The 27823-nt window shown below is 38.2% G+C and overlaps 1 protein-coding gene across 1 annotated transcript in view; it reads left to right on the forward strand.

Annotated features, from left to right (window-relative positions):
* The window catches only part of LOC128656799 (vomeronasal type-2 receptor 26-like), a 53989-nt gene that overhangs the window by 14917 nt on the left and 11249 nt on the right, over window positions 1-27823 (forward strand). Inside the window, exons 2-3 of the mRNA XM_053710952.1 lie at window positions 19792-19915; window positions 20569-20571. Of these exons, the coding sequence (XP_053566927.1) occupies window positions 19792-19915; window positions 20569-20571 (127 nt within the window). The remainder of the gene's footprint in view (window positions 1-19791; window positions 19916-20568; window positions 20572-27823) is intronic.

Raw genomic sequence — 27823 nt, forward strand, 5'->3', positions numbered from 1 at the left:
TGGAAAAGTCGCGGCTGAAAAGTGAGCGTTAGACCCTATTTTGAATGACTCCAAATACCGGCGGTAGCCTAAAACCAGCGTTAGGAGCCTCTAACGCTGGTTTTCACGGCTACCGCCAAACTCTAAATCTAGGCCTAAGTATTTATTTGTGCTTGTATGCACATTAAGTATGTATTTGTGTTTGTATGCACATTAAGTATTTATTTGTGCTTGAATGCACATTAAGTATGTATTTGTGCTTGTATGCGCATTAAGTATGTATTTGTGCTTGTATCCGCATTGAGTGTGTATTTGTGCTTGTATGTGTATTGAGTATGTATTTGTGCTTGTATGCGCATTGAGTGTGTATTTGTGCTTATATGCGCATTTAGTGTGTATTTGTGCTTGTTTGCGCATTAAGTGTGTATTTGTGCTTGTATGCGCATTAAGTATGTATTTGTGCTTGTATGTGCATTGAGTGTGTATTTGTGCTTATATGCGCATTTAGTGTGTATTTGTGCTTGTTTGCGCATTAAGTGTGTATTTGTGCTTGTATGCGCATTAAGTATGTATTTGTGCTTGTATGCGCATTGAGTGTGTATTTGTGCTTGTATGCGCATTGAGTGTGTATTTGTGCTTGTATGCGCATTGATTGTGTATTTGTGCTGGTATGCGCATTGAGTGTGTATTTGTGCTTGTATGCGCATTGAGTGTGTATTTGTGCTTGTATGTGCATTGAGTGTGTATTTGTGCTTGTATGCGCATGAAGTATGTATTTGTGCTTGTATGCGCATTGAGTATGTATTTGTGCTTATATGCGCATTTAGTGTATTTGTGCTTGTTTGCGCATTAAGTTTGTATTTTTGCTTGTATGCGCATGAAGTATGTATTTGTGCTTGTATGCGCATTGAGTATGTATTTGTGCTTGTATGCGCATTGAATGTGTATTTGTGCTTGTATGCACATTAAGAATGCATTTGTGCTTGTATGCGCATTAAGTGTGTATTTGTGCTTGTATGCACATTAAGCATGCATTTGTGCTTGTATGCGCATTAAGTGTGTATTTGTGCTTGTATGCGCATTAAGTATGTATTTGTGTTTGTATGCGCATTAAGTGTGTATTTGTGCTTGTATGCACATTAAGCATGCATTTGTGCTTGTATGCGCATTAAGTGTGTATTTGTGCTTGTATGCACATTAAGTATGTATTTGTGCTTGTATGCGCATTGAATGTGTATTTGTGTTTGTATGCGAATTGAGTATTGTATTTGTGCTTGTATGCTCATTTAGTGAGTATTTGTGCTTGTATGCTCATTGAGTATGTATTTGTGCTTGTATGCGCATTGAGTGAGTATTTGTGCTTGTATGCGCATTAAGTATGTATTTGTGCTTGTATGCGCATTGAGTATGTATTTGTGCTTGTATGCGCATTAAATATGCATTTGTGCTTGTATGCGCATTAAGTATGTATTTGTGCTTGTATGCACATTGAGTGTGTATTTGTGCTTGTATGCGCATTGAGTATGTATTTGTGTTTGTATGCGCATTGAGTGTGTATTTGTGCTTGTATGCACATTGAGTATGTATTTGTGTTTGTATGCGCATTGAGTATGTATTTGTGCTTGTATGCGCATTGAGTATGTATTTGTGTTTGTATGCGCATTGAGTATGTATTTGTGTTTGTATGCGCATTGAGTATGTATTTGTGCTTGTATGCGCATTGAGTATGTATTTGTGTTTGTATGCGCATTGAGTATGTATTTGTGCTTGTATGCGCATTGAGTATGTATTTGTGTTTGTATGCGCCTTGAGTATGTATTTGTGCTTGTATGCGCATTGAGTGTGTATTTGCGCTTGTATGCGCATTAAGTGTGTGTTTGTGCTTGTATGCGCATTGAGTGTGTATTTGTGCTTGTATGCGCATTGAGTGTGTATTTGTGCTTGTATGCGCATTAAGTATGTATTTGTGCTTGTATGCGCATTAAGTATGTATTTGTGCTTGTATGCGCATTGAGTGTGTATTTGTGCTTGTATACGCATTAAGTGTGTGTTTGTGCTTGTATGCGCATTGAGTGTGTATTTGTGCTTGTATGCGCATTGAGTGTGTATTTGTGCTTGTATGCGCAATAACTATGTATTTGTGCTTGTATACGCATTAAGTGTGTGTTTGTGCTTGTATGCGCATTGAGTGTGTATTTGTGCTTTTATGTGCATTGAGTGTGTATTTGTGCTTGTATGCGCATATGTATTTGTGCTTGTATGAGCATTATGTATGTATTTGTGCTTGTATGCGCATTGAGTGTGTATTTGTGCTTGTATACGCATTAAGTGTGTGTTTGTGCTTGTATGCGCATTGAGTGTGTATTTGTGCTTTTATGTGCATTGAGTGTGTATTTGTGCTTGTATGCGCATATGTATTTGTGCTTGTATGAGCATTATGTATGTATTTGTGCTTGTATGCACATTGAGTGTGTATTTGTGCTTGTATGAGCATTAAGTGTGTATTTGTGCTTGTATGCGCATTGAGTGTGTATTTGTGCTTGTATGCGCATTGAGTATGTATTTGTGCTTGTATGCGCATTGAGTGTGTATTTGTGCTTGTATGCGCATTGAGTGTGTATTTGTGCTTGTATGCGCATTGAATGTGTATTTGTGCTTGTATGCGCATTGAATGTGTATTTGTGCTTGTATGAGCATTGAGTGTGTATTTGTGCTTGTATGCGCATTGAGTGTGTATTTATGCTTGTATGCGCATTGAGTGTGTATTTGTGCTTGTATGCGCATTAAGTGTGTATTTGTGCTTGTATGCGCATTGAGTGTATATTTGTGCTTGTATGTGCATTGAGTGTGTATTTGTGCTTGTATGCGCATTGAGTGTATATTTGTGCTTGTATGTGCATTGATTGTGTATTTGTGCTTGTATGCGCATTGAGTGTGTATTTGTGCTTGTATGCGCATTGAGTGTGTATTTGTGCTTGTATGCGCATTAAGTGTGTATTTGTGCTTGTATGCGCATTGATTGTGTATTTGTGCTTGTATGTGCATTGAGTATGTATTTGTGCTTGTATGCGCATTGAGTATGTATTTGTGCTTGTATGCGCATTGAGTATGTATTTGTGCTTGTATGCACATTAAGTGTGTATTTGTGCTTGTATGCGCATTAAGTATGTATTTGTGCTTGTATGCGCATTGAGTATGTATTTGTGCTTGTATGTGCATTAAGTGTGTATTTGTGCTTGTATGCGCATTAAGTGTGTATTTGTGCTTGTATACGCATTGAGTGTGTATTTGTGCTTGTATGCGCATTAAGTATGTATTTGTGCTTGTATGCGCATTAAGTGTGTATTTGTGCTTGTATGCGCATTAAGTATGTATTTGTGTTTGTATGCGCATTGAGTGTGTATTTGTGCTTGTATGCGCATTAAGTATGTATTTGTGCTTGTATGCGCATTAAGTATGTATTTGTGCTTGTATGCGCATTGAATGTGTTTTTGTGCTTGTATGCGCATTGAGTGTGTATTTGTGCTTGTATGCGCATTGAATGTGTATTTGTGCTTGTATGCGCATAGAGTGTGTATTTGTGCTTGTATGCGCATTGAGTGTGTATTTGTGCTTGTATCCGCATTGAGTGTGTATTTGTGCTTGTATGCGCATTGAATGTGTATTTGTGCTTGTATGCGCATTGAATGTGTATTTGTGCTTGTATGAGCATTGAGTATGTATTTGTGCTTGTATGCGCATTGAGTATGTATCTGTGCTTGTATGCGCATTATGTGTGTATTTGTGCTTGTATGCGCATTGAGTGTGTATTTGTGCTTGTATGCGTATTTGTGCTTGTATGCACATTGAGTGTGTATTTGTGCTTGTATGTGTATTTGTGCTTGTATGCGCATTGAGTGTGTATTTGTGCTTGTATGCGCATTGAGTGTGTATTTGTGCTTGTATGCGCATTGAGTATGTATTTGTGCTTGTATGAGCATTAAGTGTGTATTTGTGCTTGTATGCGCATTGAGTGTGTACTTGTGCTTGTATGCGCATTGAGTGTGTATTTGTGCTTGTATGCGCATTGAGTGTGTATTTGTGCTTGTATGCGCATTAAGTAAGTATTTGTGCTTGTATGCGCATTGAGTGTGTATTTGTGCTTGTATGCGCATTGAGTGTGTATTTGTGCTTGTATGCGCATTAAGGCCTAGATTTGGAGTTCGGCGGTAAAAGGGCTGTTAACGCTCCGCGGGCTTTTTTCTGGCCGCACCATAAAATTAACTCTGGTATCGAGAGTTCAAACAAATGCTGCGTTAGGCTCCAAAAAAGGAGCGTAGAGAATTTTTACCGCAAATGCAACTCTCGATACCAGAGTTGCTTACGGACGCGGCCGGCCTCAAAAACGTGCTCGTGCACGATTCTCCCATAGAAAACAATGGGGCTGTTTGAGCTGAAAAAAAACCTAACACCTGCAAAAAAGCAGCGTTCAGCTCCTAACGCAGCCCCATTGTTTCCTATGGGGAAACACTTCCTACGTCTGCACCTAACACCCTAACATGTACCCCGAGTCTAAACACCCCTACCCTTACACTTATTAACCCCTAATCTGCCGCCCCCGCTATCGCTGACCCCTGCATATTTTTTTTAACCCCTAATCTGCCGCTCCATAAACCGCCGCAACCTACGTTCTCCCTATGTACCCCTAATCTGCTACCCCTAACACCGCCGACCCCTATATTATATTTATTAACCCCTAACCTGCCCCCCACAACGTCGCCGACACCTGCCTACACATATTAACCCCTAATCTGCCGAGCGGACCTGAGCGCTACTATAATAAAGTTATTAACCCCTAATCCGCCTCACTAACCCTATCATAAATAGTATTAACCCCTAATCTGCCCTCCCTAACATCGCCGACACCTAACTTCAATTATTAACCCCTAATCTTCCGATCGGAGCTCACCGCTATTCTAATAAATGGATTAACCCCTAAAGCTAAGTCTAACCCTAACACTAACACCCCCCTAAGTTAAATATAATATTTATCTAACGAAATAAATTAACTCTTATTAAATAACTTATTCCTATTTAAAGCTAAATACTTACCTGTAAAATAAATCCTAATATAGCTACAATATAAATTATAATTATATTATAGCTATTTTAGGATTAATATTTATTTTACAGGCAACTTTGTAATTGTTTTAACCAGGTACAATAGCTAAAATAGTTAAGAACTATTTAATAGTTACCTAGTTAAAATAATAACAAATTTACCTGTAAAATAAATCCTAACCTAAGTTATAATTAAACCTAACACTACCCTATCAATAAATTAATTAAATAAACTACCTACAATTACCTACAATTAACCTAACACTACACTATCAATAAATTAATTAAACACAATTCCTACAAATAAATACAATTAAATAAACTAGCTAAAGTACAAAAAATAAAAAAGAACTAAGTTACAGAAAATAAAAAAATATTTACAAACATAAGAAAAATATTACAACAATTTTAAACTAATTACACCTACTCTAAGCCCCCTAATAAAATAACAAAGCCCCCCAAAATAAAAAATTCCCTACCCTATTCTAAATTAAAAAAGTTACAAGCTCTTTTACCTTACCAGCCCTGAACAGGGCCCTTTGCGGGGCATGCCCCAAGAATTTCAGCTCTTTTGCCTGTAAAAAAAACACATACAATACCCCCCCCAACATTACAACCCACCACCCACATACCCCTAATCTAACCCAAACCCCCCTTAAATAAACCTAACACTAAGCTCCTGAAGATCTTCCTACCTTGTCTTCACCATCCTGGTATCACCGATCCGTCCTGGCTCCAAGATCTTCATCCAACCCAAGCGGGGGTTGGCGATCCATAATCCGGTCCAGAAGAGGCTCCAAAGTCTTCCTCCTATCCGGCAAGAAGAGGACATCCGGACCGGCAAACATCTTCTCCAAGCGGCATCTTCGATCTTCTTCCATCCGGAGCGAAGCGGCAGGATCCTGAAGACATCCAGCGCGGAACATCCATCCGGACCGACGACTGAACGACGAATGACTGTTCCTTTAAGGGACGTCATCCAAGATGGCGTCCCTCGAATTCCGATTGGCTGATAGGATTCTATCAGCCAATCGGAATTAAGGTAGGAATTTTCAGATTGGCTGATGGAATCCAGCCAATCAGATTGAGCTCGCATTCTATTGGCTGTTCCGATCAGCCAATAGAATGCGAGCTCAATCTGATTGGCTGATTGGATCGGCCAATCGGATTGAACTAGATTCTGATTGGCTGATTCCATCAGCCAATCAGAAAATTCCTACCTTAATTCCGATTGGCTGATAGAATCCTATCAGCCAATCCGCTTGGAGAAGATGTTTGCCGGTCCGGATGTCCTCTTCTTGCCGGATAGGAGGAAGACTTTGGAGCACCGGATTATGGATCGCCAACCCCCGCTTGGATTGGATGAAGATGTTGGAGCCAGGACGGATCGGTGATACCTGGATGGTGAAGACAAGGTAGGAAGATCTTCAGGGGCTTAGTGTTAGGTTTATTTAAGGGGGGTTTGGGTTAGATTAGGGGTATGTGGGTGGTGGGTTGTAATGTTGGGGGGGGGGGTATTGTATTTATTCTTTTACAGGCAAAAGAGCTGAAATTCTTGGGGCATGCCCCGCAAAGGGCCCTGTTCAGGGCTGGTAAGGTAAAAGAGCTTGTAACTTTTTTAATTTAGAATAGGGTAGGGAATTTTTTATTTTGGGGGGCTTTGTTATTTTATTAGGGGGCTTAGAGTAGGTGTAATTAGTTTAAAATTGTTGTAATATTTTTCTTATGTTTGTAAATATTTTTTTATTTTTTGTAACTTAGTTCTTTTTTATTTTTTGTACTTTAGATAGTTTATTTAATTGTATTTATTTGTAGCAATTGTGTTTAATTTATTTATTGATAGTGTAGTGTTAGGTTAATTGTAGGTAATTGTAGGTAGTTTATTTAATTATTTTATTGATAGGGTAGTGTTAGGTTTAATTATATCTTAGGTTAGGATTTATTTTACAGGTAAATTTGTTATTATTTTAACTAGGTAACTATTAAATAGTTCTTAACTATTTAATAGTTATTGTACCTGGTTAAAATAATTACAAAGTTGCCTGTAAAATAAATATTAATCCTAAAATAGCTATAATATAATTATAATTTATATTGTAGCTATATTAGGATTTATTTTACAGGTAAGTATTTAGCTTTAAATAGGAATAATTTATTTAATAAGAGTTCATTTATTTCGTTAGATGTAAATTATATTTAACTTAGGGGGTGTTAGTGTTAGGGTTAGACTTAGCTTTAGGGGTTAATACATTTATTAGAATAGCGGTGAGGTCCGCTCGGCAGATTAGGGGTTAATAATTGAAGGTAGCTGTCGGCGATGTTAGGGAGGGCAGATTAGGGGTTAATACTATTTATGATAGGGTTAGTGATGCGGATTAGGGGTTAATAACTTTATTATAGTAGCGCTCAGGTCCGCTCGGCAGATTAGGGGTTAATAAGTGTAGGCAGGTGTCGGCGACGTTGAGGGGGGCAGATTAGGGGTTAATAAATATAATATAGGGGTCGGCGGTGTTAGGGGTAGCAGATTAGGGGTACATAGGGATAACGTAGGTGGCGGCGCTTTGCGGTCGGAAGATTAGGGGTTAATTATTTTAAGTAGCTGGCGGCGACGTTGTGGGGGGCAGGTTAGGGGTTAATAAATGTAATACAGGGGTCGGCGGGGTTAGGGGCAGCAGATTAGGGGTACATAAGTATAACGTAGGTGGCGGTCGGCAGATTAGGGGTTAAAAATTTTAATCGAGTGGCGGCGATGTGGGGGGAGCTCGGTTTAGGGGTACATAGGTAGTTTATGGGTGTTAGTGTACTTTAGGGTACAGTAGTTAAGAGCTTTATGAACCGGCGTTAGCCAGAAAGCTCTTAACTCCTGCTATTTTCAGGCGGCTGGAATCTTGTCGTTAGAGCTCTAACGCTCACTTCAGAAACGACTCTAAATACCAGCGTTAGAAAGATCCCATTGAAAAGATAGGCTACGCAAATGGCGTAGGGGGATCTGCGGTATGGAAAAGTCGCGGCTGAAAAGTGAGCGTTAGACCCTTTAATCACTGACTCCAAATACCAGCGGGCGCCCAAAACCAGCGTTAGGAGCCTCTAACGCTGGTTTTGACGGCTACCGCCGAACTCCAAATCTAGGCCTAAGTATGTATTTGTGCTTGTATGTGCATTGAGTGTGTATTTGTGCTTGTATGCGCATTGAGTGTGTATTTGTGCTTGTATGCGCATTAAGTATGTATTTGTGCTTGTATGCGCATTAAGTGTGTATTTGTGCTTGTATGCGCATTAAGTATGTATTTGTGCTTGTATGCGCATTAAGTATGTATTTGTGCTTGTATGCGCATTGAGTGTGTATTTGTGTTTGTATGCGCATTGAGTATGTATTTGTGTTTGTATGCGCATTAAGTATGTATTTGTGCTTGTATGCGCATTGAGTGTGTATTTGTGCTTGTATGCGCATTAAGTATGTATTTGTGCTTGTATGCGCATTGAGTGTGTATTTGTGCTTGTATGCGCATTAAGTATGTATTTGTGCTTGTATGCGCATTGAGCGTGTATTTGTGTTTGTATGCGCATTAAGTATGTATTTGTGCTTGTATGCGCATTGAGTGTGTATTTGTGCTTGTATGCGCATTAAGTATGTATTTGTGCTTGTATGCGCATTAAGTGTGTATTTGTGCTTGTATTGCCATTAAGTATGTATTTGTGCTTGTATGCGCATTAAGTATGTATTTGTGCTTGTATGCGCATTGAATGTGTATTTGTGCTTGTATGCGCATTAAGTATGTATTTGTGCTTGTATGCGCATTAAGTATGTATTTGTGTTTGTATGCGCATTGAATGTGTATTTGTGCTTGTATGCGCATTGAGTGTGTATTTGTGCTTGTATGCGCATTAAGTATGTATCTGTGCTTGTATGCGCATTGAGTGTGTATTTGTGCTTGTATGCGCATTAAGTATGTATCTGTGCTTGTATGCGCATTGAGTGTGTATTTGTGCTTGTATGCGCATTAAGTGTGTATTTGTGCTTGTATGCGCATTAAGTATGTATCTGTGCTTGTATGCGCATTGAGTGTGTATTTGTGCTTGTATGCGCATTAAGTATGTATTTGTGCTTGTATGCGCATTAAGTGTGTATTTGTGCTTGTATGCGCATTAAGTATGTATTTGTGCTTGTATGCGCATTAAGTGTGTATTTGTGCTTGTATGCGCATTAAGTATGTATTTGTGCTTGTATGCGCATTAAGTGTGTATTTGTGCTTGTATGAGCATTGAGTGTGTATTTGTGCTTGTATGCGCATTGAGTGTGTATTTGTGTTTGTATGCGCATTGAGTATGTATTTGTGCTTGTATGCGCATTAAGTATGTATTTGTGCTTGTATGTGCATTGAGTATGTATTTGTGTTTGTATGCGCATTAAGTATGTATTTGTGTTTGTATGCGCATTAAGTATGTATTTGTGCTTGTATGCGCATTGAGTGTGTATTTGTGCTTGTATGCGCATTAACCCCTTAACGACTGAGGACGTGCAGGGTACGTCCTCAGAAAAAAGGCAGTTAATGCCTGAGAACGTACCCTGCACGTCCTCAGTGTGGAAAGCAGCTGGAAGCGATCCTGCTCGCTTCCAGCTGCTTTCCGGTTTTTGCAGTGATGCCTCGATATGGAGGCATCCTGCAATAACGTTTGTAAGCCATCCGGTGCAGAGAGAGCCACTCTGTGGCCCTCTCTGCACCGGAGATCGGTGGCTACCGGCGTTGGTGGGTGGGAGCCGGACCGGGAGGCGGGTGGCGGCCATCGATGGCCATGTGGATCTGAAGGGGGGCGGGATCGTGGGCGGGGGTGGCTGGGGGCGCGCACGGGCGCGCGCGCGTGCACGGGAGGGTGGGGGCGGGCGCGTGCACGGGGAGGGAGCGGGTGGGAACCGCTACACTGCAGAAAATGGGGAAATAAAAAATATAATCAAAATAAAATATATACAATCAGCAAGGTGGTGGGGGTTTGTTTGTGGGGGGTGGGGGGTTGGGGGAAGCTACACTACAGAAAAAAACAAAAAACCCCAAAAAAAAAGCACTTTTTATTGTAAACTGGGTACTGGCAGACAGCTGCCAGTACCCAAGATGGCCCCCAATAAGGCAGAGGGGAGGGTTAGAGAGCGGTTTTGGGGGGGATCAGGGAGGTTGGGGGCTAAGGGGGGGATCCTACACAGTAGCATATGTAAATATGCTAAAAAAAAAATCATTTTTTTTTAAAAACTCTTTTATTTTAGTACTGGCAGACTTTCTGCCAGTACTTAAGATGGCGGGGACAATTGTGGGGTGGGGGAGGGAAGGGAGCTGTTTGGGAGGGATCAGGGGGTGGGATGTGTCAGATGGGAGGCTGATCTCTACACTAAAGCTAAAATTAACCCTGCAAGCTCACTACAAACTCCCTAATTAACCCTTTCACTGCTAGCCATAATACACGTGTGAGGCGCAACAGGATTTAGTGGCCTTCTAATTACCAGAAAGCAACGCCAAAGTCATATATGTCTGCTATTTCTGAACAAAGGGGATCCCAGACAAGTATTTACAACCATTTGTGCCATAATTGCACATGCTGTTTGTAAATGATTTCAGTGAGAAACCTAAAATTGTGAAAAATTTTACGTTTTTTTTTAATTTGATCGCATTTGGCGGTGAAATGGTGGCATGAAATATACCAAAATGTGCCTAGATCAATACTTGGGGTTGTCTACTACACTACACTAAAGCTAAAATTAACCCTACAAGCTCCCTAAAAGCTCCCTAATTAACCCCTTAACTGCTGGGCATGATACACTTGTGGTGCGCAGTGGCATTTAGCGGCCTTCTAATTACCAAAAAGCAACGCCAAAGCCATATATGTGTGCTATTTCTGAACAAAGGGGATCCCAGAGAAGAATTTACAACCATTTATGCCATAATTGCACAAGCTGTTTGTAAATGATTTCAGTGAGAAACCTAAAGTTTGTGAAAAAATTCGTGAAAAAGTGAACAATTTTTTGTATTTGATCGCATTTGGCGGTGAAATGGTGGTATGAAATATACCAAAATTGGCCTAGATCAATACTTTGGGATGTCTACTAAAAAAAAATATATACATGTCAAGGGATATTCAGGGATTCCTGAAAGATATCAGTGTTCTAATGTAACTAGCGCTAATTTTGGAAAAAAATGGTTTGGAAATAGCAAAGTGCTACTTGTATTTATGGCCCTATAACTTGCAAAAAAAGCAAAGAACATGTAAACATTGGGTATTTCTAAACTCAGGACAAAATTTAGAAACTATTTAGCATGGGTGTTTTTTGGTGGTTTTAGATATGTAACAGATTTTGGGGGTCAAAGTTAGAAAAAGTGTGTTTTTTTCCATTTTTTCCTCATATTTTATAATTTTTTTTATAGTAAATTATAAGATATGATGAAAATAATGGTATCTTTAGAAAGTCCATTTAATGGCGAGAAAAACGGTATATAATATGTGTGGGTACAGTAAATGAGTAAGAAGAAAATTACAGCTAAACACAAACACTGCAAAAATGTAAAAATAGCCTTGGTCCCAAACGGACAGAAAATGGAAAAGTGCTCTGGTCACTAAGGGGTTAAGTATGTATTTGTGCTTGTATGCGCATTGAGTGTGTATTTGTGCTTGTATGCGCATTAAGTATGTATTTGTGCTTGTATGCGCATTAAGTGTGTATTTGTGCTTGTATTGCCATTAAGTATGTATTTGTGCTTGTATGCGCATTAAGAATGTATTTGTTCTTGTATGCGCATTGAATGTGTATTTGTGCTTGTATGCGCATTAAGTATGTATTTGTGCTTGTATGCGCATTAAGTATGTATTTGTGTTTGTATGCGCATTGAATGTGTATTTGTGCTTGTATGCGCATTAAGTATGTATTTGTGCTTGTATGAGCATTAAGTGTGTATTTGTGCTTGTATGCGCATTGAGTATGTATTTGTGCTTGTATGAGCATTAAGTGTGTATTTGTGCTTGTATGCGCATTGAGTATGTATTTGTGCTTGTATGAGCATTAAGTATGTATTTGTGCTTGTATGCGCATTGAGTATGTATTTGTGATTGTAAGCGCATTAAGTATGTATTTGTGCTTGTATGCGCATTGAGTGTGTATTTGTGCTTGTATGAGCATTAAGTGTGTATTTGTGCTTGTATGCGCATTAAGTATGTATTTGTGCTTGTATGCGCATTGAGTGTGTATTTGTGCTTGTATGCGCATTAAGTATGTATTTGTGCTTGTATGCGCATTGAGTGTGTATTTGTGCTTGTATGCGCATTGAGTGTGTATTTGTGCTTGTATGCGCATTAAGTGTGTATTTGTGCTTGTATGAGCATTGAGCATGTATTTGTGCTTGTATGTGCATTGAGTGTGTATTTGTGCTTGTATGCGCATTAAGTGTGTATTTGTGCTTGTATGCGCATTGAGTGTGTATTTGTGCTTGTATGCGCATTAAGTATGTATTTGTGCTTGTATGCGCATTAAATGTGTGTATTTGTGCTTGTATGCGCATTGAGTGTGTATTTGTGCTTGTATGTGCATTGAGCGTGTATTTGTGCTTGTATGCGCATTGAGTGTGTATTTGTGCTTGTATGCGCATTGAGTGTGTATTTGTGCTTGTATGCGCATTAAGTATGTATTTGTGCTTGTATGCGCATTGAGCGTGTATTTGTGCTTGTATGCACATTGAGTATGTATTTGTGCTTGTATGTGCATTGAGTGTGTATTTGTGCTTGTATGCGCATTAAGTATGTATTTGTGCTTGTATCCGCATTGAGTGTGTATTTGTGCTTGTATGTGTATTGAGTATGTATTTGTGCTTGTATGCGCATTGAGTGTGTATTTGTGCTTATATGCGCATTTAGTGTGTATTTGTGCTTGTTTGCGCATTAAGTGTGTATTTGTGCTTGTATGCGCATTAAGTATGTATTTGTGCTTGTATGCGCATTGAGTGTGTATTTGTGCTTGTATGTGCATTGAGTGTGTATTTGTGCTTGTATGCGCATGAAGTATGTATTTGTGCTTGTATGCGCATTGAGTATGTATTTGTGCTTATATGCGCATTTAGTGTATTTGTGCTTGTTTGCGCATTAAGTTTGTATTTTTGCTTGTATGCGCTTTGAGTGTGTATTTTTGCTTGTATGCGCATTAAGTGTGTATTTGTGCTTGTATGCGCATTGAGTATGTATCTGTGCTTGTATGCGCATTATGTGTGTATTTGTGCTTGTATGCGCATTGAGTGTGTATTTGTGCTTGTATGCGCATTGAGTATGTATTTGTGCTTGTATGCGCATTGAGTGTGTATTTGTGCTTGTATGCGCATAGAGTGTGTATTTGTGCTTGTATGCCCATTAAGTATGTATTTGTGCTTGTATGTGCATTGAGTGTGTATTTGTGCTTGTATGCGCATTAAGTATGTATTTGTGCTTGTATGCGCATTGAGTGTGTATTTGTGCTTGTATGCGCATTGAGTGTGTATTTGTGCTTGTATGCGCATTGAGTATGTATTTGTGCTTGTATGCGTATTTGTGCTTGTATGCACATTGAGTGTGTATTTGTGCTTGTATGCGCATTGAGTGTGTATTTGTGCTTGTATGCGCATTAAGTAAGTATTTGTGCTTGTATGCGCATTGAGTGTGTATTTGTGCTTGTATGCGCATTGAGTGTGTATTTGTGCTTGTATGCGCATTGAGTGTGTATTTGTGCTTGTATGCGCATTGAGTGTGTATTTGTGCTTGTATGCGCATTAAGTAAGTATTTGTGCTTGTATGCGCATTAAGTATGTATTTGTGCTTGTATGCGCATTGAGTGTGTATTTGTGCTTGTATGCGCATTAAGTGTGTATTTGTGCTTGTATGCGCATTTAGTATGTATTTGTGCTTGTATGCGCATTGAGTGTGTATTTGTGCTTATATGCGCATTTAGTGTGTATTTGTGCTTGTTTGCGCATTAAGTGTGTATTTGTGCTTGTATGCGCATTAAGTATGTATTTGTGCTTGTATGCGCATTGAGTGTGTATTTGTGCTTGTATGTGCATTGAGTGTGTATTTGTGCTTGTATGCGCATGAAGTATGTATTTGTGCTTGTATGCGCATTGAGTATGTATTTGTGCTTGTATGCGCATTAAGTATGTATTTGTGCTTGTATGCGCATTAAGTATGTATTTGTGCTTGTATGCGCATTAAGTATGTATTTGTGCTGGTATGCGCATTAAGTGTGTATTTGTGCTGGTATGCGCATTAAGTATGTATTTGTGCTGGTATGCGCATTAAGTGTGTATTTGTGCTTGTATGCGCATTAAGTATGTATTTGTGCTTGTATGCGCATTGAGTGTGTATTTGTGCTTGTATGTGCATTGAGTGTGTATTTGTGCTTGTATGCGCATGAAGTATGTATTTGTGCTTGTATGCGCATTGAGTATGTATTTGTGCTTGTATGCGCATTAAGTATGTATTTGTGCTTGTATGCGCATTAAGTATGTATTTGTGCTTGTATGCGCATTAAGTATGTATTTGTGCTGGTATGCGCATTAAGTGTGTATTTGTGCTTGTATGCGCATTAAGTATGTATTTGTGCTGGTATGCGCATTTAGTGTATTTGTGCTTGTTTGCGCATTAAGTTTGTATTTTTGCTTGTATGCGCATTAAGTATGTATTTGTGCTTGTATGCGCATTGAGTGTGTATTTGTGCTTGTATGCTCATTGAGTGTGTATTTGTGCTTGTATGCGCATGAAGTATGTATTTGTGCTTGTATGCGCATTGAGTGAGTATTTGTGCTTGTATGCGCATTAAGTATGTATTTGTGCTTGTATGCGTATTGAGTATGTATTTGTGCTTGTATGAGCATTAAATATGCATTTGTGCTTGTATGCGCATTAAGTATGTATTTGTGCTTGTATGCGCATTGAGTATGTATTTGTGCTTGTATGCGCATTAAGTATGTATTTGTGCTTGTATGCACATTGAGTGTGTATTTGTGCTTGTATGCGCCTTGAGTATGTATTTGTGTTTGTATGCGCATTGAGTATGTATTTGTGCTTGTATGCGCATAGAGTGTGTATTTGTGCTTGTATGCGCATTAAGTATGTATTTGTGCTTGTATGCGCATTGAGTATGTATTTGTGTTTGTATGCGCATTGAGTATGTATTTGTGCTTGTATGCGCATAGAGTGTGTATTTGTGCTTGTATGCGCATTAAGTATGTATTTGTGCTTGTATGCGCATTGAGTATGTATTTGTGTTTGTATGCGCATTGAGTATGTATTTGTGTTTGTATGCGCCTTGAGTATGTATTTGTGCTTGTATGAGCATTGAGTGTGTATTTGTGCTTGTATGCGCATTAAGTATGTATTTGTGCTTGTATGCGCATTAAGTATGTATTTGTGCTTGTATGCGCATTGAGTGTGTATTTGTGCTTGTATACGCATTAAGTGTGTGTTTGTGCTTGTATGCGCATTGAGTGTGTATTTGTGCTTGTATGCGCATTGAGTGTGTATTTGTGCTTGTATGCGCAATAACTATGTATTTGTGCTTGTATACGCATTAACTGTGTGTTTGTGCTTGTATGCGCATTGAGTGTGTATTTGTGCTTTTATGTGCATTGAGTGTGTATTTGTGCTTGTATGCACATTGAGTGTGTATTTGTGCTTGTATGCACATTGAGTGTGTATTTGTGCTTGTATGCGCATTATGTATGTATTTGTGCTTGTATGCACATTGAGTGTGTATTTGTGCTTGTATGAGCATTAAGTGTGTATTTGTGCTTGTATGCGCATTGAGTGTGTATTTGTGCTTGTATGAGCATTAAGTGTGTATTTGTGCTTGTATGCACATTGAATGTGTATTTGTGCTTGTTTGCGCATTGAGTGTGTATTTGTGCTTGTATGAGCATTGAGTGTGTATTTGTGCTTGTATGCACATTGAGTGTGTATTTGTGCTTGTATGCACATTGAGTGTGTATTTGTGCTTGTATGCGCATTATGTATGTATTTGTGCTTGTATGCACATTGAGTGTGTATTTGTGCTTGTATGCGCATTGAATGTGTATTTGTGCTTGTATGCGCATTGAGTGTGTATTTGTGCTTGTATGAGCATTAAGTGTGTATTTGTGCTTGTATGCACATTGAATGTGTATTTGTGCTTGTATGCGCATTGAGTGTGTATTTGTGCTTGTATGAGCATTGAGTGTGTATTTGTGCTTGTATGCGCATTGAGTGTGTATTTGTGCTTGTATGAGCATTGAGTGTGTATTTGTGCTTGTATGCGCATTAAGTGTGTATTTGTGCTTGTATGCGCATTGAGTGTGTATTTGTGCTTGTATGCGCATTGAATGTGTATTTGTGCTTGTATGAGCATTGAGTGTGTATTTGTGCTTGTATGCGCATTGAGTGTGTATTTGTGCTTGTATGCGCATTGAGTGTGTATTTGTGCTTGTATGCGCATTGAGTGTGTATTTGTGCTTGTATGCGCATTGAGTGTGTATTTGTGCTTGTATGTGCATTGAGTGTGTATTTGTGCTTGTATGCGCATTGATTGTGTATTTGTGCTTGTATGCGCATTGAGTGTGTATTTGTGCTTGTATGCGCATTGAGTGTGTATTTGTGCTTGTATGCGCATTATGTGTGTATTTGTGCTTGTATGTGCATTGAGTATGTATTTGTGCTTGTATGCGCATTTAGTGTTTATTTGTGCTTGTATGCGCATTGAATGTGTATTTGTGCTTGTATGCGCATTGAATGTGTATTTGTGCTTGTATGCGCATTGAGTATGTATTTGTGCTTGTATGCGCATTGAGTGTGTATTTGTGCTTGTATGCGCATTAAGTATGTATTTGTGCTTGTATGCGCATTGAGTGTGTATTTGTGCTTGTATGCACATTGAGTGTGTATTTGTGCTTGTATGCGCATTAAGTATGTATTTGTGCTTGTATGCGCATTGAGTGTGTATTTGTGCTTGTATGCGCATTGAGTGTGTATTTGTGCTTGTATGTGCATTGAGTATGTATTTGTGCTTGTATGCGCATTGAGTGTGTATTTGTGCTTGTATGCGCATTTAGTATGTATTTGTGCTTGTATGAGCATTGAGTATGTATTTGTGCTTGCATGCGCATTGAGTATGTATCTGTGCTTGTATGCGCATTATGTGTGTATTTGTGCTTGTATGCGCATTGAGTGTGTATTTGTGCTTGTATGCGCATTGAGTGTGTATTTGTGCTTGTATGCGTATTGAGTGTGTATTTGTGCTTGTATGCGCATTGAGTGTGTATTTGTGCTTGTATGCGCATTGAGTGTGTATTTGTGCTTGTATGCGCATTGAGTGTGTATTTGTGCTTGTATGCGCATTGAGTGTGTATTTGTGCTTGTATGCGCATTAAGTGTGTATTTGTGCTTGTATGTGTATTTGTGCTTGTATGCGCATTGAGTGTGTATTTGTGCTTGTATGCGCATTGAGTGTGTATTTGTGCTTGTATGCGCATTGAGTATGTATTTGTGCTTGTATGAGCATTAAGTGTGTATTTTTGCTTGTATGCGCATTAAGTATGTATTTGTGCTTGTATGTGCATTAAGTATGTATTTGTGCTTGTATGCTCATTGAGTGTGTATTTGTGCTTGTATGCGCATTAAGTATGTATTTGTGCTTGTATGCTCATTGAGTGTGTATTTGTGCTTGTATGCGCATTAAGTATGTATTTGTGCTTGTATGCTCATTGAGTGTGTATTTGTGCTTGTATGCGCATTGAGTATGTATTTGTGCTTGTATGCGCATTAAGTGTGTATTTGTGCTTGTATGCGCATTGAGTGTGTATTTGTGCTTGTATGCGCATTAAGTATGTATTTGTGCTTGTATGCGCATTGAGTGTGTATTTGTGCTTGTATGCGCATTGAGTATGTATTTGTGCTTGTATGTGCATTGAGTGTGTATTTGTGCTTGTATGTGCATTGAGTGTGTATTTTTGCTTGTATGCGCATTGAGTATGTATTTTTGCTTGTATGCGCATTGAGTGTGTATTTGTGCTTGTATGCGCATTGAGTATGTATTTGTGCTTGTATGCGCATTGAGTGTGTATTTGTGCTTGTATGCGCATTGAGTGTGTATTTGTGCTTGTATGCACATTGAGTATGTATTTGTGCTTGTATGCGCATAGAGTGTGTATTTGTGCTTGTATGCGCATTGAGTGTGTATTTGTGCTTGTATGCGCATAGAGTGTGTATTTGTGCTTGTATGCGCATTAAGTATGTATTTGTGCTTGTATGCGCATTGAGTGTGTATTTGTGCTTGTATGCGCATTGAGTGTGTATTTGTGCTTGTATGCGCATTGAGTATGTATTTGTGCTTGTATGCGCATTGAGTGTGTATTTGTGCTTGTATGCGCATTGAGTGTGTATTTGTGCTTGTATGCGCATTAAGTGTGTATTTGTGCTTGTATGCGCATTTAGTGTGTATTTTTGCTTGTATGCGCATTTAGTGTGTATTTGTGCTTGTATGCGCATTTAGTGTGTATTTTTGCTTGTATGCGCATTTAGTATGTATTTGTGCTTGTATGCGCATTTAGTGTGTATTTGTGATTGTATGTTCATTGAGTGTGTATTTGTGCTTGTATGCGCATTTAGTATGTATTTGTGCTTGTATGCGCATTAAGTATGTATTTGTGATTGTATGTTCATTGAGTGTGTATTTGTGCTTGTATGCGCATTGAGCGTGTATTTATGCTTGTATGCGCATTAAGTATGTATTTGTGCTTGTATGCGCATTAAGTATGTATTTGTGCTTGTATGCGCATTGAGTGTGTATTTGTGCTTGTATGCGCATTGAGTGTGTATTTATGCTTGTATGCGCATTGAGTGTGTATTTGTGCTTGTATGCGCATTGAGTGTGTATTTGTGCTTGTATGCGCATTAAGTGTGTATTTGTGCTTGTATGCGCATTAAGTGTGTATTTGTGCTTGTATACGCATTAAGTATGTATTTGAGCTTGTATGCGCATTAAGTGTGTATTTGTGCTTGTATGCGCATTAAGTGTGTATTTGTGCTTGTATGCGCATTAAGTATGTATTTGTGCTTGTATGCGCATTAAGTATGTATTTGTGCTTGTATGCGCATTAAGTATGTATTTGTGCTTGTATGCGCATTGAGTGTGTATTTGTGCTTGTATGCGCATTGAGTGTGTATTTATGCTTGTATGCGCATTGAGTGTGTATTTGTGCTTGTATGCGCATTGAGTGTGTATTTGTGCTTGTATGCGCATTAAGTGTGTATTTGTGCTTGTATGCGCATTAAGTGTGTATTTGTGCTTGTATGCGCATTAAGTGTGTATTTGTGCTTGTATGCGCATTAAGTGTGTATTTGTGCTTGTATGCGCATTAAGTGTGTATTTGTGCTTGTATGCGCATTGAGTGTGTATTTGTGCTTGTATGCGCATTGAGTGTGTATTTGTGCTTGTATGCGCATTAAGTGTGTATTTGTGCTTGTATGCGCATTGAGTGTGAGAAGAGTTGAGGTTTCTACACTTGAAATCAGGAATTTCCTTAATGTTTGTGCTGAGTACTTAAATTCTGGCATGAAGAGTAAATAGCTACTAGAACTTATTGCAGTAAATTAAGGTTGGATTTTTTCTCTATTTGAAAGATAAAGTCAGCATTACCAGTTTTATTCAGCTGACATTTTACACTCTGCCCCTGTTGTTCCCAGATCCCTCGTTCTGTCTGCTCTGAGAGCTGCATCCCGGGATACAGACGGGTCCCACAGGAAGGACGACCCAAGTGCTGCTATGACTGTGTCCCATGTGCAGAAGGCGAGATCACTAACGTAACTGGTAGGTCATATGCAGCGTATGATGTCTACACATGAAAATAGCATCAAACAAAATGTAGAAAATTAAAAAATAAAATACAAATTGACGAACATATAATCATGTGCATTACAAGAAACGGTTACAAGTGGAGATTACAAGTGGAGTGTTAATGGTAGTGTAGTGAGTGATAGCTATATCGCTGGATCACACTAAAATTAGAGTGCAAATTGATATTAAAAGTCTATTCTAAAACAGATTTACCATGGAAGGTTTAGCGCGGCTGACATCCCTTTAGTGTGGCCTTTACTTTCAATGTAGATCACAACTGCATTAAACATTGCTTATATTACAAGTTGATGCCACCTTCAGCTTTCGCGCTGTTGACCTAGTGCACCTTCCGTTTTTAGTGCTTGAGAGAAAAGAGAGAAGGCTTTTTTAGTGCTCCCCATAGAAGTCTATGAGGAAAGAAAGTTAGCATGGGTGCAAAATCCAACCTCCAGATGTTCCGCTCGCATGCTATCTTTTTACTTTCAACTTACCAGATCAAACGTAGGAGTGCTACTGATTTACCTTGAGCAAAGTTAGAGCAAAAAAATGTATCGCTCCACTTGTAATCTAGATATTGTAAACAGGTCTTGTCCCTAATTGTAGTTCTCCAAATAATTTGTTCTGAGCAGGTAGTGCCTCCTTGTTCCAAACCTTTTTTTAGTTCTCTAATCTCTCATCAATAGTATAAATCAGAGACAATAAACAATGCAGACATTACCAACAGAACCTCAAAGGAAAAAACAAGATACAGAGCAACATCACACAAAGGGGCCTATCTATCAAGGTCCGAATGGAGATTGATGCCCCGTGTTTCTGGCGAGCCTGCAGGCTAAAGATCGCTGCTCCATAACCCTGCCCGCCTGCTCTGAGCAGGCAGACAGACATCGCCGGAATTCAACCCGATCGAGTACGATCGGGTTAATTGACACCTCCCTGCTGGCTGGCCGCGAGTCTGCAGGGGGCAGCATTGCACGAGCAGCTCTTGTGAGCTGTTGGTGCAATGCTGAATACGGAGAGCAAGACCTATGATAAATAGGCCTCATACACTTAATCTAAATTTACATTAACAAAGTCCCACGTCTTTCTTATGTCCCCATATTATTTAGGAGCCAGTTATAGTTAATAAAACCACATAACGTAATTGACCTGTTAAATGCTACAGTGTAAGAGACGGTAATCAAACCAAGGATGAGTTTTATTGTTTTATGCTGTTTGTTTATAATGTTTGATTTAGAACAGTTGTAATTATGGGGAAGGGTGTTAAAGGGACACTAAACCCAATTTGTTTCTTTCATAATTCATTTTAAGCAACTTTCTAATTTACTCCTATTGTCAAATTGTCTTTGTTCTCTTGCTATCTTTCGGCTAGATTACGAGTTTTGCGGTAAGAGCGGCTCGGTACTAACTTGCAAGTTATTGTCACCACTCACCTCCCTATAGCGCTGCTATTACAGGTTTTCAAAGACCCGGCGTTAGCAGGCAATATGTGAGCGTAGAGCAAAATTAAGCTCCATACCGCACTCCGATACCAGCGCTGCTTTGAGCTGGTTTTACGTGCTCGTACACGATTTCCCAATAGACATCAATGGGGAGAGCCGGCTAAAAAAAAGCCTAACACCTGCAATAAAGGAGCGTAAAGCTCCGTAACGCAGCCCCATTGATTCCTATGGGGAAACAAAAGTTATGTTTACACCTAACACCCTAACATAAACCCCGAGTCTAAACACCTCTAATCTGCCCCCCCCGACATCGCCAACACCTACATTACACTTATTAACCCCTAATCTGCCACCTTCGCCACCGCCGCCACCTACCTACACTTATTAACCCCTAAACTGCCGCCCCTGACATCGCCGCCACCTACATTACACTTATTGACCTCTAATCTGCCGCCCCCGACACCTACATTGCATTTATTAACCCCTAATCTGCTGCTCCAATGTCACTATTACCTACCTACACTTAATAACCCCTAAGCTGCCACCCCCAATGTCATCGCTACCTACCTACACTTATTAACCCCTAATCTGCTGCCCCCAATGTCACCACCACCTTCCTACACTTATTAACCCCTAATCTGCCACCCCCAATGTCGTTGCTACCTACCTACACTTATTAACCCCTAATCTGAATGTCAGAAAGCGATGGCTCCTTACTCTGTAGAACAGCTCCCCTTGTAAGAATGACAATTTTACATGTTGAAGCATCAAATTTATACATATTTTCCAGAGATCAAGTTTCCTGACCACACCCTCCTGGGCAGGCTAAGGAACCCCCTGTCCTTTATGACCTTCAATAAACTAAGTTTTTGCCTGACATTATAGAACCCATTATAATTTCTGCTAGGTAACTCTATTTCCATATACACACATCGGGAATCTCTTTGTTTCATTGGGAGAATCGGTTTGATAACAGATATGACATAGGTTGTCATATTTACCTTCATTTAATGGCATAACAGTTTAAAGCATATATATATATATATATATATATATATTATACCAATGTCCTTTTAGTGACCGTATCAGTTTCTGTGACTGAGGCACTGTTTTGCATCATACCCTGCTACTGACAGTCTGATCCATAAAACGCTATCCTGTGTATCTCTGGAACTAAAAGCTTGAGTGGCTTTATGACTCAATGCATACACAATAACATTTGGTGGAGTGAGCCTTAGAAGCTTTTTATGAGGCTCCTGGCACTTCAAAGAAAACACAAACAAGCACAGGACACAATTCTTCTTGAAAAGCAAATAACTGTTTTTAGTTCACAAACTAGACAGAATTAACCCCTTAGCAGCTGAATCTTGAGATATTCTTGACACTATCATTAACTAAATAATACCTATTTAAAACTAAATACTTACCTGTAATATAAACCCTAAGTGTAACATACCTGTACCTTTAAATCCTAAATACCTCCCATTCTCCGCTCTCCCTTTAAATTCCCACTTCCTGCTAATCCAAATTGCTTGATTATTGAGTCTACCTTGTGCCTAGCAGTGCTCTCTATCTCTGAGAGTTGTTTCTGCTTATTGATCTTTGTTTCCATTGAATCACTGGAAGTTACTTCATCTGCACACAGACGCTGTCAGTGTACAACCAACTTTCTATTTCTTATTGTTACCAGCAGTCCGGAATTCATCTCCCCCTTTTACAGACGCTGTCTGTGCACCGAAAAACAAGATAAGGAAGGGAGAGCGCTAAAAGCTGAAAAGGCTATAAATATCTAAAAGTTAATACAATTTATTACATAAGCAAAATAAAAAAAAAAAAATCGAGCTTGAGTAAAATGTTATCACATACTAAATAATAAAACAATGATTAAAACCTACATGGATCCCTGATGTGTCTAGAAGAGGTAAGTTACAATGTTACAACATGGGTGATATTGTGCAAAGTATGCAAATGTATAGAAAATGCAATAAAACAGAAAAGTGGGTGGTACCCAATCATAAAACAATTGCAAATATTTGGAGAAAAACACAAAATGTGAATGGTGTAAGTAACAGTCACAAATATAACTTGGTGTAAGTGAGAAAATATCAATAAAAACTGGAACATGAACAAAAAATGTCCAACTTCAATACAGTCCAAAGTGTCCAACTGTGAAAATCCTAATGTGGAGGTAATAACATCAATCCATCTTCAAAGTGGAAAAAATGCAAAACAACAAAAAAGTAACAAAAAAGTATCACACCAAATGAACAATAATCCAAATAAATATCCAAAAGTAAAAGTAAAAAATTAAAAATCAAAAATCAGAAAAAATAGTGCTGGTAAATCCTATAGATGTGAGTGTAGTTCAAAAACAATAAAAATGAATATAAAAATTAATAAAAAAATACAAGATCTATCCTGAACCTGAAATAAAACAAAAATAAAATAGTGCAATAAAGTTTGTACACTTTGCTAATAGTAGAAATAAGCTCACCAGTATGTCAATGCGTTTCGGCCTTGTCTAGGCCTTTTTCAAGACTATACTGTTAGATTTGTACTGGGAGCTTATATAGGGTGATAATCAGGGGCTATTGTATCTGTTTTGGCGCCAAACTAATTGGGTCCGCCCCTTCCTGTTAGTACTGGTGTCTTCTGGGAACTTTTCCAAATTTTCTATTAAATGTGCTATTATTTACAACTAGTGTGTTATGAATCTAATGTGTATCAGGAGGGTAATGTTGTATTTGTAGTAATATCAAATTATGTTCCTTTCTTCTATTATCTGGCTCATCTACAATGTCTCTCCGGTTCTGCGCTTCACTTCCGGTATGTTACGTGTCTTCCGGTTCCGGCACGTATTACATCACTTCCGGTTTCTGTATGTGTGGGCGTTGCGTCACTTCTGGTTTCGATATGACCGGATCTAAGCTTCTATAGGGTACTTATTGATGTAATCTTCAATTTAAAAATTCTGAAAACTCTACTTATTGGGGAACTATCCATCAAAGGGTGTATGCAAATATGTAGTCTGTATAAACACAATATTTGTGAAAACATGATACTTGATATTCGATCAGTACTATTATAGGTGTATGGCTTTAAACATAAATATCTATATACATAAATATAGTGTGTCTGATGTACTAAACATGTGGGATATATATAGTTGTACAATCTGAAAGACAAATTCAAACAATTTAAAACAATAATTTAAAACAATAGGGAAGCAGTATCCCTGTCGTGAATGTCACAGTTTTATAGAAGTCGGACATTTGTATAAAGATGTGCATCAGGGTATGTCTCATAAAAGTTGGACACTGCTACAAACATGTATCTCAGGGCTTATACAAGTGTTTAGAGTAATTTACTTTAAAAAGAGGTTCAAAAAGAGTTTTAGGACTTTACATTTAAAATCTGTGAAAAGATGATGACGTTAAGTGGATTATGTGACATCATCAATAATGTCCGTATATATACTGTATACATATAAGAATATTCTCAGACTTGACCGGCAGATCTTTTAAAAAAATGCATATTTTTTTATTTGCAGAAAGAGGACGGATCATGAGGGGTGAGAGAATGAACAATCTCATAAATAAGTGATGAGTAAACATATATATGGGGCTTTATGTCTAGGTCGTCTATATCTTGCATTCTTAAAACATGTGGGAATTCTTGCTTGCTACGGTCTAGTCAGATCATAGAGGAGGTGAAAAGGTGTAACGGATAGGACACATTTAGTGTTGTCCTTATCACTACTAATGTGAAGTATTTCTCATTTATATGTCATATATATAAACAGTGTTCCTTACACTTATATCGTACCAGTATATCTAATGGTATGATGGTGGAATCTGTAATAAAAAAGAGTAAATAATGTATAGATGAGATTTTAAGTTTAAGGGACAAATCACGTGTACTATGGACTTGGGTGTATGATATCATAAAATGAAAGATCAAGGCTACACTGTTTGACCAATCTATCAGAATAGAGGTGGGTCCCTAAATGTTGAATCTCTATTTCAAATATGAGTGGTTAAAACAGTCAGTTAACTCATCATTAGAGGTCATTACTGAAGGCTAGTGTAAGAACACATGCAGTCACTTTATGAACCTAGTCTAAATACTTGACTGAGTCACTCTACTCTTTTCTTAGGGACAGAAGGTGTGAGAGGTCCTCTTTATGGTTTAGTCTTTTCGGATAGAGACAATCCAATGTAAAGATCCATTTTGATTCGTTATATAGTAATTTTTTCTCAAAGTCACCTCCTCTCCAGTTCTTGATGACCTTTTGTATTCCGAAGTACTTGAACTCCTTAATATTACCGCCATGTGTGGATGAGAAGTGTCTATACAATGGGGTTTCTGTATTTTTCTTCTCAATACACAAGATGTGTTCTCTGATCCTATCCTTAAGTGCTCTGGATGTTTGTCCCACATATTGAAGGCCACAGGTACACATTATCACATATATTATTCCCTTATCATGGCATCTTATAAGATCTTGGATTTTATACTTATCCCTCTTGTGATATGGGGAAAATTGGTTGGTCTTCAAACCACTCTTGCAGGCCTTGCAGCTCAGGCAAGGAAAGAAACCTTTGATTGATTTCCCTTGGTAATCTTTAGTGTTTCTTACCTTATTCCTTGGGATGCTTGGGGCCAGCATGTTTCTCAAATTGTTGGTCTTCCTGTAGATAAACCTTGGCTGTGATATCAATCTTTCCCCAATTACATCATTCTTTCCTTAAAGAAGGTTGATGTTTCAATCTTGCCGTGTGTGATCTCAATTGTTAAATTTAGGAAGTTTATTTAATTATAGCTGTACTCATACGTGAATTTCAGGTTCATCGAATTTTGATTCATCACATTGATAGTATACATTAAATCCTCTAGTGTTCCTCTCCAAATTATCAGAATATCATCTATATACCTTGAGTTTTTTTTTATTTTTTTTTCCCTTACATAAACAAGGAGAAATGAGCATGTTTTAACTTCCATTAACACTTTCACTAAGCAGCTTTCCATGCAGCACACATTATATTATCACTGAAAAGATAGAAGATTATTATACTATTTTATTTTATCATCATACCTGAACCTCATATTATTGGTATTGTCTACCCTAACTAAAAGATTAACACTTTCATTAACACTTTAACACTTTCACTAAGTAGCTTTCTACGCAGCACACATTATATTACCACTGAAAAGATGGAAGATTATTATACTAATTTATTTTATCATCACACCTTGAACTTATTATTGGTATTCTTTACCCCAACTAAAAGATAGAAGATTATTATATTATTTTATTTTATTTTACCATCACACCTCATATAAGATTTAATATTGGTATTCTCTACACCAACTAAATATAAATTAATGCAAAGGTCTTAAGTTATATACATTTCCAGATTGCGGTTCAGCGCCCCTTCCTACCCCACTATAATTTCTTTTTTTCAAAAACACATCTTGTGTATTGAGAAGAAAAATACAGAAACCCCATTGTATAGACACTTCTCATCCACACATGGCGGTAATATTAAGGAGTTCAAGTACTTTGGAATACAAAAGGTCATCAAGAACTGGAGAGGAGGTGACTTTGAGAAAAAATTACTATATAACGAATCAAAATGGATCTTTACATTGGATTGTCTCTATCCGAAAGGACTAAACCATAAAGAGGACCTCTCACACCTTCTGTCCCTAAGAAAAGAGTAGAGTGACTCAGTCAGGTATTTAGACTAGGTTCATAAAGTGACTGCATGTGTTATACGGACATTATTGATGATGTCACATAATCCACTTAACGTCATCATTTTTTCACAGATTTTAAATGTAAAGTCCTAAACCTCTTTTTGAACCTCTTTTTGAAGTAAATTACTCTACACACTTGTATAAACCCTGAGATACATGTTTGTAGCAGTGTCCAACTTTTATGAGACATGCCCTGATGCACATCTTTATACAAATGTCCGACTTCTATAAAACTGTGACTTTCACAACAGGGATACTGTTACAATCTGCTTCCCTATTGTTTTAAATTATTGTTTAAAATTGTTTGAATTTGTCTTTCAGATTGTACATCTATATATATCCCATATATATGTATATATCCTTATCGCACATGTTAGTACATGTTTAGTACATCAGACACACTATATTTATGTATATAGATATTTATGTTTAAAGCCATACACCTATAATAGTACTGATCGAATAGCAAGTATCATGTTTTCACAAATATTGTGTTTATACAGATTACATACTTGCATACACCCTTTGATGGATAGTTCACCAATAAGTAGAGTTTTCAGAATTTTTAAATTGAAGATTACATCAATAAGTACCCTATAGAAGCTTAGATCCGGTCATATCGAAACCGGAAGTGACGCAACACCCGCACATACAGAAACCGGAAGTGGTGTAATACGTACAC

This window comes from Bombina bombina, chromosome 4 (genome assembly GCF_027579735.1).
Source record: "Bombina bombina isolate aBomBom1 chromosome 4, aBomBom1.pri, whole genome shotgun sequence".
NCBI classification, from domain to species: Eukaryota; Metazoa; Chordata; class Amphibia; order Anura; family Bombinatoridae; genus Bombina; species Bombina bombina.